General features: G+C 40.8%; 1 protein-coding gene across 4 annotated transcripts in view; it reads right to left on the bottom strand.

The window, feature by feature from the left end:
• Positions 1-20262, bottom strand: part of ldlrad3 (low density lipoprotein receptor class A domain containing 3) — a 79887-nt gene extending 59625 nt beyond the window's left edge. Inside the window, exons 1-2 of one of the 4 annotated variants that reach the window (XM_078257513.1) lie at positions 20098-20255; positions 19876-19989 (exon numbers count right to left, since the gene is read on the bottom strand). In XM_078257513.1, the coding sequence (XP_078113639.1) occupies positions 19876-19930 (55 nt within the window). In that variant the 5' untranslated portion in view covers positions 19931-19989; positions 20098-20255. Of the gene's footprint in view, positions 1-19875 lie in introns of all 4 variants that reach the window. The other 3 variants (XM_078257516.1, XM_078257515.1, XM_078257514.1) reach the window with 3 other exon arrangements.
• Positions 20263-22136: the final 1874 nt, after the last annotated feature.

Raw genomic sequence — 22136 nt, 5'->3', positions numbered from 1 at the left:
ATTGTGTTCTTAATTTCTAGAATATTTCGACAGATGAGCATTCAGATTTTGTTTATGATTTATTAGTTATGATTTAATAGGCAGGTCACAGAGCGAAGACAACCATTAGATATCTAAAACGTAATGACTGAAGACAAATGAACCCAATAAGTGCTTGGTTCTATCTTACAACATGGTCTATCTCAGACTTTCAAAATCAGCTTTAATGCATAGATTACTGTTATCTATGCTATGTAATCAACTCAATGCACCGTGTGCAGCTATATCCAGTGAGTATACAGAAAGACAGACTTAGGCATGACAATTTTGATAGGCTACATAATACAATATGGGTGTGCAATAGGTGGGTTGATGCAATAAGAGTGCAACAGTGCCAGTGAATAAAACTAACAACAATTATGTTTTATTAATTATCCATCATTTTTCTTGCAGTTTGGAATACCCAATTCCATATGCACTCCCTACTGACCATACTGTTGGCCTGGAGAGAGCTGCAGACACACCTGTGACACGTCCATAAAACATGGTGGTGTGGCCGCTTATTTAAACCTCCAATGCACTGATACAGTGTATGGAAATGAAAACTGTACTGTTCCTTTACAGCAGCAATATGTAGCAATATACTGTAGTGTAGTGTAATAGTGTAGCAATATTGTGCTTTTCCCCAGTTCACTTGACACTTAAAATATTGATATCACAAAAACGGGACAGCTGGAAAAACTGACGTTAATAAAAAACTTCATCTTTGAAGTCTTGTTACACATGTTTACATGTATTAAAAGGACTATGGAGGGGATCTTAACCAAGTAGATAAGTTGGTCTCTTCTTAGGGCTGGGCGATATGGAGAAAATCAAATATCATATTTCTTACCAAATACCTTAATATTGTATTGATATTGCGAAGATATTGTAGGGTTGACCATTGGTGCTTTCGCAAAATCTTTTACAATGAGATTTTTGACAATAATCATAGTAATGTACTTTTTTGCACTATCCCTTGCTGCTGTAACATTGTGAATGTCTCTGTTGTGGGATTAATAAAGGATTTTGAATTTCTGAATCTTGAATGGCTAAGTGGGTAAACAATCTGGTAAGTTAAGAGAACTACATTCTTTACTATATTTACTTTACTGTAATGCATCCTACCCAGAAAAAGACAACACTTACAAAATAACAATATCCAAAATGAAAGACAATATCTAGTCTCATTATATCACCATTTTGATATTATATCGATATATTGCCCTGCCATATCCCTTCTCCATGTCTAGTCCAAGTTTGAAACCATTACAAAAGGAAAGAAAATGAGACTTCAGCTGACTTCACCACCCTGTGAAAAGGAATTAGAGTCCAAGGACATCCACCCACTGTCAGACTAAATCTGAAAAGTCTTTGGCAGCAAACTCACAAGGAAAAGGTGGTTAATTGTCAACAGGATCGGCCACAGGACTGGTCAGCTCTCACAGGGGCTGCTCAATCCCCCTGTGTGCATCTGGAGAGGAACAAACAATGGACCACAAGCTAGCTAGGCTAAAGCAGGATTAGTAACCATCCATGCAGCTCGATAAAGAGGCAATTGTTTGTCTTCGGGACTTAGCATTTGCTGTTTAATGAAATAAGGACACTGGCTCTCAAGGCAGAAAGTCAGAATAAATTCCTTGAGGAAGAAGGTCAGAATAAAAGCCTAGTGATGTGCAAAACATTCTCTTATATCTCTATAGCATCTCACTATAGTTTGTTTGCATTGTAATCAAAATATGCAGAAGGCAATACAAGTAATGTTACATAAACTCACAACATATTGCAACCAACAAGCGTGAAGTTTTATAAAATGTTCCTTTGTATGCAACATATATAGCACCCCATGTACAGTATGTTAACTATGAAATACATGTGTATTACAACGTGTGTGATTTTTGGCAACAGTCCCATTGCTTTGATGGCCTAAAAAATGCCACTGGCTTTTCGTTCTTCATGTTATGATTTTCAGAAAACAAGGATAATGTGGCAACATCCCAACATAAACATTATCTCAGAGGGAAGGTTATACAGAAGTCATTTTAGTTTTGTTGCATTGGATCTACTCTTTTCGACTCTTATCTAACACAGTGCTGTTTACAGTCAACGTGCCTGAATACATGTGTTATGGTTTTGGTGTTTTGTCTTGTCTTATCGTAGTCTGTTTTCTTGTCATTTTTGTAGCCTGGTTTTCTGTCATGTCTTGTTTCCTTCTGTTGTGTGATTATTGGTCTTGTTTTATATTCTGTTTCCTGTTTTATTTTGATAGTCTGTTCTCTGTCTTGTCTTGTCCAGTTTTACTCTCTGTGTTTTCCCCCTCTTGTGATTGCCTGATGTTTTCCACCTGTTTCCCAGCCCTTGTGTCACCTGCCTCTTGTTACCTCGTTACCCTCTGTATTTAGTCTTTGTGTTCCCCTTGTCCTGTGTCAGGTCATTGTATGCGTGTGTTTGTTCCGGTCGTGTTTCTCCGTGTCAGCTGTTCTCTGGACTCCCTTGGTTATTTTTTGTGTTTTGGTTTAATAAATCCTCAACTTCAACTTTCTCCTTCCTGCCTGCCTGCTCTCTGCCTTTGGGTCCTCAACTTCCCGGAACTTAACAACATGGAAGTTTTCTAACCTCCTATGGCTTATGGCATTATCACAGACATTGAGGGATAACCATGATTTCAGACAGTATTACTCAGAAAACAAACAATAGTTTGCTTACAGTGCAGCATGAGGCTTCTGTTGTCTGCGTAGAAATGCAAACCAACAAAGTATTTTCAAGTAGAATATGAATTTAATAATGTAATACAGGGGCTGTTTCCTTCTTGCTTTCACTACCATTTCATTTTTGCCTACAGCCATGCAGTCAGTGCTCAGTTCTTTACATCCCCAGCGAGACAGTGACCTCTTGCCCTGCCAGAGTTAAGTGTTTTCCAGCATTTGCGAGGTTCAGAAGAAAAGCCTTGGTAACAATATAAATTATGTATAAAATGTCTGTTAAATCAAAGATGTTTCCAATGGGATGTGGCCACCCAGCGACTAGCAGGCATCTGGAAGGGAGGGGCACTGACAAACCCTCTTAAAAGCCTCAGCCTTGTTAAAAAGGCAGCATTGTTGATAGTGTATCTGGGGGCAGTAATAGTACCAGAGCCAGATGGAGAGAAACAGTGTAGAGAGAGAGAGAGAAGGGGGTACCAGCTTGAAGAGACAAAATGTCAGAGAGAGAAACCGTGACTTTGAACACGATTTATAGATGTGTATTCACACACAATAGAAACGTATCTAATAAAGCAAAGTAAATGACTCCGATAATCTGTACACATACAAAAAGCAATTTCTATCCAAACTTAAAACATTTATAACATATTATACTATTATTAAGCCATAATGGAAGTATAATTTGGAAAGTGCCAATATCAACTACATCTGTACGTTTAGATTGAATGTTTACTACATTTAAAACTTAAATTAAATTGCATTGAATAATGGATTTTAAAAATGTCCCAATTAAGCATGTACGCATACTACACTCTAAGGTAAAGGTTGTGGCAATGTTAGTATAATATAAAAATTACAGAGGTCTGTTCAATCCCCTGCAACTGATTCCCTGGAGCTATGTCTGTGTTCAATGGACACATAAAGGTTAATGGAAACATTAAAATGCATACTTGCAAACAAACAAGCTCTTTGGCAACATGAGCACAACACTGATTGTGTCATTGGCCTCTGTCTTATTATTATGTATTCATTTAGCAGGCTATCCTTCACCTTGCAATGATGGCAATGATGGCCTAATACTGACTTTGGATTTTTGGAATGGCGACTGGAATGGCCAAACTAGCCTGCTTGATTTAACAAGGCCATATTAATCACACACTTGTCTCCCATTAATCTGGGATTACAATGAGCCTATAATCCTATATCATTGGTTTATTTTGGATGTTTGTGAGTAAATCAGAACATAAATGCATTACAATGCAAGCTCAATATTGAGGACATAAAATCCAGGCGGTTATGTTATGGTACAACAAAACACATACTCTCACACTGGCGGTAGGCTATAGGGCACTTTCAGAAAAGTTGTTTTGTTGCAGTTTTCTTTTAACCACTTGGCTTGGGTTTCAGCAATTGTCCACCTAATCCTCTAAGAGATGACAGTGGCATTTTCCACAGCATCCCAGCCTATTAACATCACCTTGGGCTTACCTTCACAGAGAGGAGGAGCTGATGGAGACAGAGAGGATGAAGGATGAGGATAGAACGATGACAAAAATGAGATTTGCGGGCAAGCTGGTCATCACTTACACAAAAAAACTTGTTTGACACACAGCCATACAAAAATAGACTGCACACATAGTATGACCACAGAGATGTACACACAAGTACACACAAGGCCAGTCAGACAAATATCTTCTAATGGGCTTGAATTCCTCATCAATCCCAAGGAGGAAGCGTCTCCTGTCAAACAAACATATCTATTCCATTCATTCTGATTCCCCACATTGGCCCGTCTAAAAACGAAATGTCAAAACTCCCCCGCGTCTCTTTCATTATGCAGTCGACTGTCGCAGAACACATCTGTAAACGGCGCACACCCTTCCTCCACCGCTACGCCGCGAGACCCCTCACTGAGCTAACTGGCATTTCCGCAGAGCCAGCCAGATAGTAAGAAATGATACAGAGTGAAGCTGCCAGTGCTGACCTTGTGTTACACCTGTGAGACTTGTGTTTGCTTCTAGTCACACTGAGCTCTGAACGCGACATAAGGAAAAACGTCTGCAATTGCAAAAATGGCTCACCTTAGGTAAACAAAATGTATAAAGCAGTTATAACGCGTAACCAGCTTTATATGTGTTAAATGAGCTACAAAATGACATGCAGAAACTCAAATGTCATAGGTATATGAGTCGAGCGTGTATTTAATTTCATAGAAACAATGCTTAAGAGATGGAAATTGAACTATTAATTCTTCTAAGCACACGCAGGCTCATTATGCACTGTGGAGAAGATGTAGTGTAGCAGAGGGTTTGATGAGACGAGTGGGAAGAAAGAGTAAGAGAAGTTGCACCCTTTTACTTAAAACGTGCCTTGGGAGAGAGAGAGATAAAGTGATGGAAGCAGGGAGCGCTTGAGAAAAAAGGAATTGGCTGCCTTTGTCTGTCTTCTCGTCTGTGTATTAGCAAGTAATGAGCTCCTAATTGTGTAGCCAGACCATGGAGTCACTGCAGGGGTTACAAAGCAGTGTGAACTATATCTGTCAAAAACAGTGGGGCAAAGAGCGTGTTGGAGGAACAGAAAGAGAGAGCACAAGGTGAGTGGGAGAAGAAATAAAGGGATGTGAGATAGAGACACCACATGACGGAGAAGGGGTAAAGGTGGGTGGGGGGGATTTACTGGGGCATTACAATGGAAAAGTTTATTTCGACAGAATGCAGATGAGGGAAAGAAGTGCCAGTGGCCGTTGCCTGTGCTCTCTGTCTTTATATCTGTCTCCTCTCTCTTTTTCTCTGTATAATATAATATCTACTCAACTGAATGGTAATGAGCCAAATGGAGAGCCTTAGTTTAAAAGGTAGAGGGTGTGTGAATAGTTCTCACTTTGGCAGCTGATGTTGTAACTAAAGGTCAGTCTAATAAGATTTCAGTCTATGTGCCGTCTGTAAAAGGCCAACTTAGACATCGAAGCAACGTGACAGGAAAAGACATGAATGGTGATGAGAAAGGTCACGAGAGTACTAGGTGACCAATTTTTTTTCCAACTGGCAATTACAGTCGGGGGAATGAGTTCACAGCTTAGGGATGTCTTATTTTCTCATACTCTCTGTAAAGCATTTCTCTCTCCGCTGTGTCATAGAAAGTGGATGCGCCATGGGAGATGTTTGTGGGTTTTACCAGGCGTTTGTGTTTGAAAGTGTGTACTTTAGCAGTCGCACGCACAGCATTTGTTCCTCTGAATCCATGTCAACGGTACGACGGTGTCAACGCCCCCCCCCACACACACACAACCGTTGTGTCTCCTGGTTTCCTGGTTGCCACTTAATTCATCTTTGCTGGTGAGCCTTCTTCATCTGGCTTCACTTCCTCTCTGAGAGATCAGCTGCATTACTCACACCACTCACACACACACACAGAGCCCTAGACCTCTATGTTGTCATGGTAATGGCTAAAAGGTACTCTCACACTTCATTGAGGGAAAAAAGCTTCATGCGCTCATAGGCTTATGAAGGCCAACCATTATCTTTCTCGCTGCAAAACATATCAGTGTATCAATATCACATGCAGGCTCATGCTCAGAGCTGCAGCACCTCGACACATCTATAGCTTCTGCGGGGTCAACATCACTCTAACATTCGCCCACTTACTATTGTTTCTGATGCCTTTCAAAGCAAGAGGAAATGCAAAGGGTAGCATTTTAGCCACTTGTTGACCAAGGTTCAGGTGACTGTATGTGCATCAGTCTGCACCAGCAATTAGCGCCATACACCCTATTTCTCTTAAGGCTGTGCAATTAATCGATTTTTAATCATGATAACGATTTCTGCTCCTAACGATCCCAAAAACTGATTGAGAAATAATTATTGTATTGTATAAGTAATTGAGAAAAACGATTATTTTGCACATGACGTTTTGCAAGTCATCTCTTACTCTGTCCTGTGTTCTGAATGGAGAGGAAAAAGCTCAAACGGGAAAAGTATTAGAGGAAAATTTCACAGTTCAAGGTGTTTTCACTGTTGATTTGTGTAAAAAAAAAAAAAAAATGTATTCAATAATTACAACGGCCATTTCCAAAAGTCAATGCGTAATTGTGTAAAATAATCGTGATTTCAATATTGCCCAAAATAATCGTGACTATGATTCTTTCCATCATTGAGCAGCCCTAATTTCTCTTCACTGCAGCTACACCAGTGCTCTCTGTGGTAATGGAACGAGGTGTTTGGGTGGGGGGGTAGCTGGTCTGACAGAGACACACTGCTCAAAGTGCACTGCACGGCACCGGTAAAGACACCAAACTAAATGAAAATAAATGGCCTTCCTCGGAACAGCTCCCATTCTTTGGGCTTGTTTTAGAGGTTTTTTTTTCTTTTTTTTCCCGTTGAGTTTATTTGCTTTCATGTGAATTTGGGTTAATTGGGTTTGGTTCAATACTGTCACTGGTGCTGATCTGAACTAACCTGCAAGAGGGCCAGTTACAAGATGGGGTGGCCGTGGCTCAGGTGGCAATCAGAAGGTTGGTGGTTCAATCCCTGGCCCTGCAGTCCCACGTTGAAGCGAACTTGGGCAAAATACTGAACCCAGAATTCGTGTGTGTGTGTGTGTGTGTGTGTGTGTGTGAATGTTGATGAGCAAGTGACACCTTGTATGGCAGCCTCGGCCAATGCGAGTGAATGGTGCCTGTAATATGTAAAAGTGCATTGAGTAGTCGTTAAGACTAGAAAAGCGCTATATAAATACAGTCCATTTACAAGCAACGCTGCATGGCACTGCATGGTTTTATGTATGTTTATTTTATTTAACTTACAGTGTGTATGTGTGTCTATGTGTGACTTTATGTCCTGTATGTCTGTGCTTGGATGAATGTACCTTCATTCCCCTCCCAAGTGTCTTTGTAAGTGTGCACACAATAGTTATGTGTGTTTACACTTCTCTGTGTCCATACATTTATGTGTGTGTGTGTGTGTGTGTGTGTGTGTGTGTGTGTGTGTGTGTGTGTGTGTGTGTGTGCATTGAAGAATGTGTGGCTGGCTGCAGAGGTCACTCAAGGAGGAATCTATCATAATCCATCATAATCAGCTGCTGTGCTGTTCCTTCACGACAGATGAGCTCCTGACCCATGGCGGACACGGTGGAGATGAGAATCACATGAGGGTGAAATGTGATGTTTACCAGCTTCACTGGTTTCTGTAGAAGACATTTTCAACTCCGCTGCGTAGACAACGTGAGCAGGTCAAGGCATCGACAAAAGCCTGTGGTTATTGAGGCAGCACCTCGGACATACGCTCTTCGTTTTGGAAATGTCACTCGGGAAATGTAGCTGCTTCAGAAAGATCAGCTCAGCTGTTTGATGTTGTACTGAAGGAATGATGGACATGCCATTGTCTGTGTACAGGGGCATTACATATGTGCATTTAGCAATTTTGTTTTAGTTTAATTCCCTCTAATTAACACCCATAGGAATTAAGTTATTAACATTTTGCTCAATATTATCCTTATTTACTTCAAACAAACAAGTCTTTGAGAAGATTATGTTGTTTTGCTGGTTGCAAAGTTATATGAAGAGACTGTCCGTTACATCTTTAAAAAGTGAAAGACTAGTTGGTCTGGCATCTTGTCTTCATTTCATTAGAAATATATGACATAGTAAGTGATATTATCTGTCATGGAACAGGTCAGGAATCTATAAGATATATATATGAAATGCATGCGTAAATATTATATATATATACACAATACACACTGCTTTTGATCCTTGGCACATCAAAAGCCTTGGAATATCATTACACAAGTCTCCAGAGTGTACTAACTGTTGAAGTGCACTAATACAATGCTCCATCAGTCTTTGGAAATCCCACCAATCCTTCATAAAGTATCTGGAGTCATTAGGCACAGGACGGCCGGGCTGACATATCATCCTGGGTATAGAAGAAATTAGTCAAATCTAAAGCCTGCAGCTTCTCATTAGAGAAGGCTGCACAGAGACGGACTCAATTACCATCTCTGACACAGTAGACCCTGGCAAGACTAATGGCTCTGGCCCAATAATGATGGAAGCCAGGCTTGAACCTTCTGCCCTCTCCCCCACTACACAACGAACCCACCTCCACTTTCATTTGCCCTCCCATACCTCTCCTCTGCTCTCCGCTGTTCAAAACATCAGAGGGTAAAAAAATGGGTTTCTGCTTTTCATTCCTGAGGAGCAGGGGCCCCCTTTCGTCTGTGGTGTTCATTGAACAAGTGAAAAGAATTCATTTTGTTGTCTAGGGCTTCTGCCAAGCCATGGTTGACAGGGAAGCAGCATTAAGGCAATTAACATGGGTTTTGCATTTGATTTTGGCTGGCGAGACTGCCTCTGTAAACAGCAGACGGGATCAGGTGATTAGTTCCTGTGAAGATGAGCGCCTCGCCTCCCCTGGTCCCTGTCCAAGAAAGGATTACCCTTTGTATATACTGCACATACACACAGCACCTTATACATATACACAAACACACACTGCTTCACATTGACTCTGCTAGAGAAGAAAGAGAACACGCATGGGGAATCAAAGAGATTGCACACCTGAAGCAAGGGGCTGACAGCTCAAGGGGTTAAGTCATGTTTGTGACTTGACAGAGGTGGAGTCACGTGTCCTCCACACATTAACTTCCTGCTTCTGCATCACTTCACCTCTCCTCCTTCAAACAGACGGGGAAATGATCCCTGCCTGCCTTGACCCTTTTATCATCCATTTAACACAGGGACTAATTCTTTGAATGCAGCGCCATTTAATGAGCAGGTTTAAGGTTTGTAATAATGGTAAATTCAATATCAATATCAAGGGGTCTTGAGTCAAAGCTCTGAAATTAATTGTGACAAATAGGCAATTATTTCAAGTCAGCCAAATTGAGATTGATCTTATTTGTTCATTTATCCACTCGCCTGGAGGAGTAGCCTCAAGTGCAAAATAGCTTTTACATCTCGAGATTGGAATTTCACCTGAGAGGTTGCTAAATGAGACGTGTGTCCGTGTGAGTGAGCACGCATTAATAGGTGAAGAGAATTCCACTGGCGCTGTCAACTAAATGTCAATCTGGTGCGAGCAGAAGGGCGGGTCCCATCAATCCCTTGTACTTTTCCACATGGATAGGGGTGGATATCAGAGTAGCTGAGGGTTGAGCTGTCTTCTACTATCGCTCCGTCATGCCTGGCTAAATACCTCTGCTTACTGAAATAAGAAAAATTAAATGAAATAATTTGGCACGCAATCTTCACACTTCAATCTGTCAGATTACTATCAAGAAGACATACAGCTATATTACGTTCAGAGGGGGAAAGAAAAATTCAGTGCAGTCTGCATATCACTGAAATTTCACACTCGACGGCACCTCAGTTATAACTGTGACTTTCACTTCGGCAAACGGCTTGTTTGATGAGCAGCATCTCTCGCGTGCGAGTCTCAGACTTTTTTACCCCTGACCTATTAGGCAATCCTAAATCATTGTGTTGTTTAATAGAAGGAGAAAAGGAGTTCCACAAAAGGTCTCTGTAATACTGAAGTTTAATCTAATCCTGCAGATAAATGCATTAGCAGCAACCCTGTGCGTCTAAAACAGGTTTCACCTGCAATGCTATTAAGACAATTTGCACATTTATCACACAGGACATTGAATGCTTACGTAATCACACTCGGCACGCAAAAGAGAGAAACAGGGAAAACAAATGTCTGTGTGATTGCAATCAAAAATCTGTATCTAGTCCAAATAACCATTTTACTTATGATTAGATGTTTGGAAAATTGCAACTAATTACAGCATCCAAAGCTGGTGGATAGAGTTGGGCCACTTGGTGAAACTGCCAGAGCTGTATCACAATTACAAAACAATGATGCATGAGGCTAAAGGTACTGTATAGCCACACGACAGTTCAGTGCCGCATAATCATCACCGCAGGCATTTGGCAGCTGAGATGTACAATCTCCTTACGCAGACGACAAAGCATTGGGCGGCAATGAAAATAAACACACTAAAAAGTACACAGATGTTCTGTAGATGTACAACATTTTAGGTCAGCAAACATTACAAATCCTTCTATTACTTTCCCTTAATCGAGACCTTTATCCTTTGTGTCTGATATATCAATGAGAGATCATTTATTTTGCCTGAATTCATCCTTTGTGTCTGATATATCAATGAGAGATCATTTATTTTGCCTGAATTCAAATTGAAAGTGTGTGTTTTTCTGAGTGATTCCTTGAGTTGAATAAAAATATTGAGTACATTTTCAGGGCCATAGTCATCACAGTATGTCAAATCAAATTCAAGTCATATGAAGATACGAAACACACTCAAATCACGTATATTTCCACACGGGTCGACAAACATACAGAGGATCAGCGTTTCTCTCTGGGTTTTTGTTGACCTTTAAGGTAGTGTTTGTTTGGTTTGACAGAGGGATGCTGGAATTTCAGTCCAAAATAGCCTGTCAGAGTCCACACTGGCTGCCACGGTGGCTGTTAGACTGTTAGAAATGACTGCTGATCACGGGGGACAGCAGGAGAGCCAGCTGTCAGCCTGCCAGGGTCCGTTCCCTGTCTGACAGCAGGCAAAGCAACACAGGGGACACATACAGCGGGTCATTCTCCTCTCAGAGGGGGCACCGTGGATAAAGATAAAAGAGGGGAATCCAAGGTGACTGGCCAGGACTAAAATGAGCAAATGTGCTGTGTAAGCTCTAAACAAAACATAGCTCTAGCTGTGTCCCAATGCAGTTCTGCATTTCTAGACTCAATACATCTTACCATATCAACAACTTTAAGGTCAAACATTAATAAAGGATCAATACTTCAACTCAAGAATAGACTGACAGAAATTCGGCCTGCTGCTGACTCGGACTCTGCCGTCTTCTCATTCAGACTGAGCTTATGAAGTGGCGTATGTATGACACGCCAATTGGTATGCCGTTATTGGCATGTTATCAAGACGCACACCCGCTTTTCAGCGTGTTTATCAACGCCGTTTGTCCTCCATTGACTTACATTACCATGCGTTTGCGTGTGAATTGACGCCGTAGCGAGTAGTATGAAAGGGCGAAAATCCGTGTAGGGAGGTTGGTCGGGGTGGTGGATGGGTCAAACACAGGACTTTCACACAGGAGAGCAGGGATCCCGTCCCAGTTCTTTCTTTTCCTAATCCCAACCGTTTTTTCTTTTCCCCCACGTGTGGCGTTAAAACCAACCGTAGCCTCGCGATAACACGTAGCCTCGCGATAACACGCCACGTGGCTTTAGAAAGTGCCATGTATGTTTACGCTGTATAGAGCAGATGGCAGATATACACGCGGATAGCTCAAAATGTGTACAGATAACACGCCACTTGGCTTTAGGAAAGTGGCGTGTATGTTTACGCAAAGTCATGATGCCACTTCGTCTCATTTGAACTTTGGACAAAGTCCACAGAATCAGGTCCGGACGTTGTCCAGAGTCTCCCTTTCACACATGTAGCACACAGCAGGACATTGTCCATGTCAGACGTGTTCCCACTTACTGGAAATACTCCGTTTCGGTTTAGGCGTGGAGTGGCGCCTGGATAGAGCGTGCAGGATTACATGACGCAGATTACAGAGCGACTACATAGCCAGGTTCGTAATTTGGTCATAAACAATTGAGTCTCTGGCCGTTCCTTGAATCTGTCTGACAATTTCTGCATCGGCCTTTACCAACATAAGCCCCCAAATCTCGTCGGCTCTCAAGTTAGACATTTTTGTTGTTCTTTACCCTTGGAGGTTTGTATTCTTCCAGTTTCTCTAAAGCCGCATAATAAGGCTCTAGATTCTGCTTTAGTTTCAAGTATTCAACATCAAACCAACATCATCAGCTAGCAAGACTATGTCTAATTACAGTCCACTGTGAGAGTCTTGGGCTAAGAGCTGCAAATCAAACTTGGAAAGGTTTCTCCCAGCTATAAAATGCAACAACATAATAAACAATTAAGTGTTCAATTTCCACGTTATTTTATAGGCAGAATCCCAGTATATCCAAAAGCTCAACTGCCCTTCCAGTGCATAAATAAAAACTTTTGTCCATTATAGTGATAGAATAAACATGCTAGTAGCAGAACATCCTTTGCATTTGTCAGGACCAGTTAATTTAACTTCTAAACTAAACAGAAGAAGAATGGGTGTAGCAAGTACCAATCCAGTTTATCATGGACTGTCTTTCTGTGGATACAGCTCCTGAGTTGGGACACATCGTATATGTCTGTTCAGTATCTGAAGTATTTGAAAGTACATAACGTTTGTTATTGTTATTTAATTCATATTAAAACCACATGTTGGTGTTGCACATTACATAGTGAGGACATACTAGGGGTGCATGATATATTGACTCAATATCGTTATCGCGATATCACGTTGCGCAATATTATATCGAAAGTATGCAATATTTTGTTTATATTGTGGAGCGCCGCGTCCCGTCCGTTAGCTTAGTTGTGTTTGATTTAGAGCCCGCTTGAAACGCTATAATGATCATTTCATTGGCCAGATACCGTGCCACTTGCACATGTAAGTACACGTCAGCGCACTGGTCCACTACGTGACCAACCCTATGGAGCGTACCACGTGTGTGCATATTTCGACAGAGTGACAGTGTAAGTGAAGAAATAGATAGAGACAACTAAACGGAACGAATCAGAAAAGCAAAAGAAAAGTTGTGTCCTGTTCTCTTTATTTATTTATTTTATACTGTACAACCAGTAAAATATGTCCTGTCCTGTAGACATGGTCGTTATTTATTTATTCATGTTGGACCAGTCCAATATCAGACAGTCAGTTGAAATAAACCTTGTGTTGTAAGAACACTTGTTTTATTTGTTATGAATCTATTTTGATGCGTTTTCCCATAACTTTTGTAATTTTACATATGTTTAAAAATATCAAAATTAATATCTATATCGCAATATTTGTAATATAACAATTTGTCAATGTCGTGCAACCCTAGGACATACATAATAAGGACACGCCAAATGTGGCCAAGCTGTCAGGCTGCTGATACATCTCACAAACCTTCACTTGTGGGCAGATACATTGTACAGTTTAGGCCTACTGCTTGCTTCCATGGTTGCTGAATTTTCACAAATGACGCAGATCAGTGCAGAACCTGCATTTGAAACGATCTTATTTCATCAGTAAAATCACTCAATTTACACACAACATACACACAAGATCTCAGGTGTGATTGGTTATCACATTGCAATTTCTCATCTCTTTCAGTCACAGTTCATTTAAATGAACTTTTTCCTTCATCATTCCTTGCTGTTTCTAGTGAACAATGGACAATGAATGGGATGCTGCAGCCAGACTATCTTGGCATGTTCACAGAGTCAATTATTCTACACTGTAAAACAATGGGATATCAGTTAAGGAGAGATAATCTGTTTGCATTGATAGGAGGGGCAGAGGATTGGGTTTTCACACAATGGGTTTTGGGAAGTTCCATCTCTTCTCCAGTGAAACTGAAGAGAGTTTACAATTTCCTTACCTTACAGGCCACTGTAAAACCTGACGGTGATAAGTAAATCTCCATTCCTCTTTTGGGCACTCTGTTTATCATACAGTATGTGTGCAATGTGTGTGTGTATGTGCACATCTGCATGTGTTGTAAAAATGCAATGAGAGATGGCAGCAATCTTAAAAATGCTCCAAAAAACATTCTCTGCTTGGGCTTTACTTAAGAACAAACGTTTTAGCACATCTCAAGTTACCTTTCAGGTCTGGCACTGTAGACAGCTCGAATCAATGTCTAGCACAAACTGTCCTCTTAGTTACTGTACCTCTACTGGGAATAACTATAGATAGTATGTACTGGGTAGAAGTACAGAGTAAACACTATATTTGGTTAAAAGCAAGAGTGTCATATATCACTAAGTGTCCAAAATGCAAAAGCCTAATGGCTTTTCTCAAAACAACTCTCTTTAGTAATCAAGCGTATTCTTCCAACACTGACGTTTGTTCTTGGCATCCAAGGACGTGGTGGATCAATATAAGGCAACCATCAGGGATTAACAAAGCTTGTGCATCACTGCATGGCAAATTAATTAGGATCAATCCAAAATCAATATGTAATGAGCTGTCTTCTAACTTATTCCACTACATTTTACTCCTCTCTGCGTGTCTCAGTGTCTCTCTATCTCCTTCGATTCATATATTCCAGGGTTCATGTAACATTTAGCTTCATAACTTATAGATCAGACAAGCTCAAAGAGAATGGACACTGAACCTATGCTACATCCCAAAAATACAACTTGACTTACACCTAATGGTGAAAGACCCAACACTGTATAAATATGCTTTACTGGTCAATAGGATGAAACATGCATAATGTGTTGTTACATTTGACTGATAAATAATGAAACAGAATCTACACAATAGTGCTTACAGTACATAAAGCTGCACCGTTATCATAGTCTGAAACGTGACTCGTCATGTGGCTTTGTTTAACAACTATAGGATCTAAAGCCACACCGGCCCTCCTTAATCCCCCGCCTTCTCTGTGCGACTATGGCTGGAAGCATATCAGCCATGTCAGCCAGCGCAAAAAAACAACATCTCTTTCTCTTTCTCTCTCTCTCTTTCCTGTTCCAAAGATATGCAACGATAAGCACAGACACAGAGGTGTATTAGGCCAATTGGCCAGTCTGTGGGAAATCACAGTGCAGAAATACAAAGCATAATAAGCAATGAGACAATGCAATTCTGTCTCGCTGTTCAGTGGGTGAAATGAACCGCATAGTCTGTCTTTAGTTATGAATAAAAATATCCAACCACCTGGCTTGTGTGTGTGGCCTGGTAAAGGAACATTTATGTTGATTGAGAAGTGTGGCTATGTCCGTTGGCTAACTGAGCCCTTTAAGAGACAAGAGCGTGCACGGAACGGTCTCGTTACATACAAGACAACTCAGATATTAGCTTTGACAGTTGTCATGCAGATTGTGTTGTACAGTTGTGGTGAGCGAGAGGGTGAATTAATCCCTGAACCGTTCCGCTTGGTGAGCATAACAGCAACATGTAAAGCATCAAGGTTTCTCTTAAAATTCCTCATGAAAGCAAGACATGGGCTTTAAGAGCTCTGTGAGATTACTTCTTCAAAATGAATGGTGCAGAAGTAATTTTATGGAAACAAGCTAAAACACACTCCCGTGTTTCATTGGTGCGTTTAAATCAAAGGGAAATGGTCACATTGTTAACACTATGCATTCATACACACACATACAAGCACAAAATGGCAGACAAGAACATTAAGCACTTTAAAATTCTGTCTGATTTCAAGGCTTATGAACTGCGGGATTGCAGCGAGCAAGGATTTAAAATATGTCAACTACTAAATTGTTTTAGTAGTATTGGAACACCACACAAATATCAGTAAAATACCTCTGAACTAAAGCATATTGGACAGAGGCAGCCCTGGGTGTTAGAGCAATGTAATCAAACATTTATAAGGTTGGCATATATATATATATATATATATATATATATATATATATATATATATATCACAATGATGATCTTTAACAAGCAATAACCATCCTTGGGTGTAGAGGGAAATAACTGAAGCAAAGCTAATTCCTCATTCTGACGTACCTAAATTCATTTCAATATTCCCCCTGGTGCATGGCCTAGCAGACCAGCTGAACAGCGTAAATATGATTTCAGGCTGCAGACCACAATACCATAAACTTGCTTTGTTTGTAACTGCATTGCAACATTCCATGGTCAGTGGGTTCTGTGGCTAAATCTCATATTACATAATAGCACTGGTTTATCTCTTGCCGCTTTGAGAGTGAGTGCAGGGCAACAAGGCTGCAAGGTTAGGACTCCAGTCCAGTACAATTTACAATCAGCATCCTCTTAACATGAGTACAAAGAGTGGTCTGTATTACAACTGATATCGTCAGAAAAGCACACAGATGAAAAGTTCTAAAAGAAGTGAAGCAAGGAGCGCCACTTGCTGAGATGACAAATTGGGAACTTTCTGAGGCTGTGCAAAAGATAGATTTATTGAGATTGAGTTGAGCCAGCTGATACATGATCCTGTATACTGTATGGCTAGTGTATGTAAAATAGGTGCTACGAAATAGCCACATCTTGTTGAGTATCACATATAGGGCCCTATTTTAACGATCTAAGCGCACGGCGTGAAGCGCATGGCGCAGGTGCGTTTAGGGTGTGTCCAAATCCACTTTTGCTAGTTTGACGGCGGAAAAAAAGGGTGCATGGTTCAAAAGGGTTGTACTTAGTGTCTTCATTAATTCATAGGTGTGTTTTGGGCGTAACATGCAATAAACCAATCAGAGCGTCATCTCCCATCCCCTTTAAAAGCCAGGCGCGTTTGTACCTTGGCGCATTGCTATTATGATGGCGGATTTTATTTTTATTTGTAAACTTTTGTAAGTCTGCGCTTCCCTGTGTGTGTGTGTGTGTAACAAGCATAGTGTGCGTGCGCTGTGCATAAAGGCGCTGACACAACAACCCGATTATCGGCCGTCGGTCTGGCGAGGTCGGTGACTCGAGTCTGTTTGGTTTGTTCCCTGCCGTCATAAACTGACAACAAAAAAGACAACTGCGTCGGTCTTAAACTAACAAAGACACTTGCGTCGGGCTTTGCGCTGCGCTGCGCTTGGTGCAAGATAGGGCCCATGAACTCTAAAGACTTAATTTGTCTGATCTGTAAGGCTGATTTGGAGTTTATATTCCACTACAAGGTTGTATAATCCAAAATGTGAACTGCAGTAATTCTGGACATTGTTCTGGTAATGTATTAAAATGAATGAATCTGATGTTGAATGTTTGCACGACTGTTCATTGCTCACAGCAAGCCAACTGTGTTGTGATTCGTAGGTGCCACGTTACACTTTTGTAGCATTTGCTGACCATTCAGAAACTGACTTATTGCATGGTGAAGTGTGTGCAGGAAATGAACCGCACATACATCTGCAACATTCACATCTGCATCTTATGTGTAGGTAGCAAAATATTTAGAATCTTCAGTGCACACTCGGAAAAACCTCTGACGATTGTGCACAAAGCATACCAATCACACAAACTTCTACTCCAGTGATACATGTATGTCCCTTATTATTTTTAGCACAGACTTTGTGTGGGGTGGGAAATTCTGCCAATGTAATTTTCGGTTGCCGTATCTTCAAATGTCAATATTGAGATTTTTATGTTAATAAGTATTGCAGCCAAGACCCAAATAGATTTTTAAACGCGTCATACCTTTATTAATGTCTGGGCTAAATGTCAAATAAAATGCAAAATATTGTGCACCCAATATAAGCCTAATATTATTGGTTAATATATAAACTAGAATATTAACCAATAGCAGTGGCCTGGGCGCAGTGACCTCTGCAGCCACCTCTGCCACACATTCTTCAACGCACACACACACACACACACAAAGTCTAGCTCATATTATTATTACCCTGGTCAGGCCATGAACTAATAAAAAGCTGAAGCACAATTTGTTTATTCAGTGCTGACAAGACATTAGCAATACTGGAGAAAACAAACTACCGTAATATTCTGGGAGAAAATGTCTGACATCAATCATGTGTACATGCTCCTTTGCTCCAATATAGCTAGGGAGGGGTTTGGCAGCCAACACTAAATCTCTGTTTCACATAGTTTTACATAATATAATGATATTTACACTTCACTCGCCGTGACACTGACAAAAGCATATTCATATTCACATGCCTGCCATGTGGAAGAAAATACGCACTAGGTGTGTATTTCCTGTGTTCAATAGCAAGTGTTAAATTAATGAACTAGCCTAAAGTTGGCATAAATCAAGAGTTTTAGTGTTTGTTTACATGGAGTGCCTTTTAAGGCAACAGGTCTTTTTTTTAATTAGCGTGACATACTTGACATAGCAGGACAAGCACAGGTGTTACTTGTAACATTCACAAAGTCTCTCTCATTGAAGTGTCCCAGTAAGCAATGACAGTGTGACAGTGTAAGCCAGCATGCACAATATCAGAACCAACACAGCAAAGTCGAATTCAACCATCATTACTTCTTATTGCTTACACCTGTGCCTTTCCTACTTTGACACGTCAAAATGTCTTCCAGAAATGATGATAGGACGATTTTTTTATTACACTCCATAAAAGGTCTCATAAGAGACAATAAAAGTGCCACTAACATGTTGATTAAAGGCATGTTATCTAATTGAGGAATTAGCTCTTAACACGTAGATGGATTACATACATTAAGTTTACTGTACATGCATGTGTACAGTGGGCATACATGTTAAATTGGTATCATTATATTATGCAGCATGTGCAGATAGTTATTTTAAGGGTAAAATAAGAACAATGCATTTTCGCCATAAGCCTATGCTGCTTAATACGTAGTTCATCATGATCGCACATACTTTGAGGCTGTTTACCTCTGAAACACTGACTATCACGTGTTTCACATTTGTAGACTAACCATTCACTGCAGGCCATCGCTGAAATGGACAGTTTTCAGCACATTATAATAACAGTGGATAGTCTATGTCACTGATTGGAATACCAGCTACAGCTGCATGGTTAAAGGGAGTAAAGTGCAAACTGGTTGTCCTTTGAATAAACTCCCGTACAAGTGTCCTCTACTGGGCCACAGCTGCCATGGCGGGGCTGGAGAACAGATTGACTCGTCAACACCGTCCTGTCAACAACTTCGCGGTCATAACCTAACCCGGAGGAGACTATAACCCTATCTCAGTAAAACATACAGTAGCCTAACGTCGGATGGATATGGCATGGAGGGTTGTCTGCAGCAAATATATTCTCACTCAGAAATGAAGGGGACATGCACGAAAAACTCAGAAACTGCTGCCCCGGCTGCTTCAACTCCCAATTTCCAGACAAAAAAAAACGTTCAACCGATGGAAATGAAAAGTCGGAAAACTTCTTTTCTTAGAAGTTGCTCCAATAACATTTTGCATAGGATCATATTGGTCGAAGTAAAAAACATCCTAACAGTAACATTATAGCTGTAGGCTAACCCTTCCACAACAGTTCTACCACATTTTAACATTGCCCCCCCCTCCCTCTTTCCTCGAACCCAGCCATATACTGAAGCGTGTCGGCGCCGTGACAACAACGTTAAATTCCGTGTGCTTTTAAAAAAACTTACCAACAGTTCTTAAGCCTGACCCCGAACCAAGCAGAAAGTACCAGATCCACATCATACGGTCTCCTTTTCCCCCCGGCCTGCCCTTGCGGTCCTGCCCCACCGCGGGGCCGAAAACTGGGGGCAAAGAAGAAAAACTTATCCGATAGCACAGCTACAACTTACTGCCTATTGTACTTTTCAGGCTGGAGTGTTTTTTTTTTCTTGCGGTAAAACTAGGAGTACATTTGGCGTGAAAGTGATTGGTTCGCGTGGCACAGAAGTATGGAGTCCGGTTTGTGGGTTGGGAAGGCACACAGGCAGGAGCTGGAGGGGGCTTCGGTGTGGCGGCAGGCAGGCTGGGGTTCGGTCGCTCGTGTGTTGGTGCTGAGAGAGGCGGAGTCGGAGACAGAGAGCCTGAGAGCGCAGAGGTCGGTCAGTCCGGGACAGCAGGTTCTCAAACTGCGGGCTAGGGACCGCTAACGGTCCCCACTGGCAAAATCAGTAGTTGTTTAATGAACCGTTGCTCCGTACACAGCTACGTTAGTTAACAGCTGTGCTGTTATTTTACCTACAGATTAATGCAGAGACGGCTCACACAGGCGAAACATTAGGCTGCTATATACAAGTGGGGACAGCGAGGAAATAACTTCCAGCTAAAATGAGGGTCAATACTGATATGGTTTTGGTTGATATAAAAAATATATATGGAGGCCTAAGGGGAAGCCTGGGCGAGGACCATTTACAAACTCATTTTCCAAGATACCTGATAAAACTTTGCTTGGGATTATTGTTTCAAAAGCTAAAACACTCTAATAAAAAAAGTAAAGGATAACCCTAAAAGGCAACAGATATCAGCATTAACATAATGTAGTCTGAAAAACATATCCCGATGGCTCTCATAGCCTACTAGGCCTAAAAGTAGGCCTACAAATAGTATAGTATAGAATAACCAAATACCTTGCTTAAGAAACAGTATTCAATCATATAGTATGCCTATAGATGGGGCACTATGTGGTCTTACATTTTAAACACAGGCTACTGCACAATAAAATAAGGCACCAAACAGTTATATATAAAAACAATATGCCATCTAACAATAAACAAAAAGGTAACATGTATTTTCTCATGAAGTCTCATTTTGATGAATGCTGTTGAGACAAAGTAACCTTTGGAATACACAGAAAATTCAAGCATAATGCAACAAAGTGCCCCCTCCCCTCTGTGTTTCGATGTTTGGGAGGAATTTATAACTTCTTATATTTAATCTTAGCAACAACAGGATGGGGCAAACCAGTACTGTCATTTTCATTTTAATATTCTCCATCATCATTTAATCCCTCTCCTTAATGGCTTGTATGAGGAAATATTGACATATTAAAGAAATATTTACAGTTCACCAGAATGCGGCACAAACAAAATCAGCAACCGGCTCGAGATTACTGAAGTGTAAAAACTATTTTCCTTATATTATCCTTATTCAAAATAAGGATAATATAAGGAAAATAGTTTTTTGAAACTGTAAAAAACTAGATATGGAGGCAACAGATGGCACAGGGGAAAACTATTTGGAGCAATCTTTTAACAGATGGTTTGCCTTGATGCAAGTTAAAAGAGGCAAATACTTGTATAAATCAAAGCATGAAAGATTTTTAGTGTTAGCACAGAAAGTGAGAGATAGATGGACAGAATTGTATTTCTGGTGCTCATATACACAAACTCAGGTCTAGTAACTTCCACACAGTGAGGAATTTAATATTTAACAATTCAGATAGAGATAGAGAAGAAAGTATTGTCATGCTTTATATTGCTTTTTTCACTGCAATTTCAGTTGAATTGAATTAGAGGGAGTCAGAGACAGAGGGATGGAAGGACAGGAGGCTTCACCTATCAAACCTCTCTCCTCTTTATCATAGAACTGCAGCTGTGTGCAGACAGACAACCCCCCTTCAAACAAACCCCTCCTTTTGATAGCATGCTAACCTGGAGGCATATGATTGGGATGAGTCCCAATATCAGACAATTCCAGCTCACTTTATATTCATCCACACACTGCCTTATCAAGCCAAAGCCCTGCACAGACTCAAACTACAGGGTAGGGTCTTGGCATGTCAGTCAGATCTGTTAAAACTTTGTCAAAGATTCCAGCTTGATAGCTTCTGCAAGGGCCTGTTGTCCTCATACCCCCCATTGTTGCCTGTAAGGCCTTATGTATTTCAATCTGTTATGATGAGTCCTGATGCTAGATGGCTGTGCATGTGTACTGCATGAGAACTGTGGAAAAC

This window comes from Sander vitreus, chromosome 8, assembly GCF_031162955.1.
Source record: "Sander vitreus isolate 19-12246 chromosome 8, sanVit1, whole genome shotgun sequence".
NCBI lineage: Eukaryota > Metazoa > Chordata > Actinopteri > Perciformes > Percidae > Sander > Sander vitreus.
The sequence above is the reverse complement of the archived record's forward strand: the minus strand, read 5'-3'. Positions and strand labels throughout refer to the sequence as shown.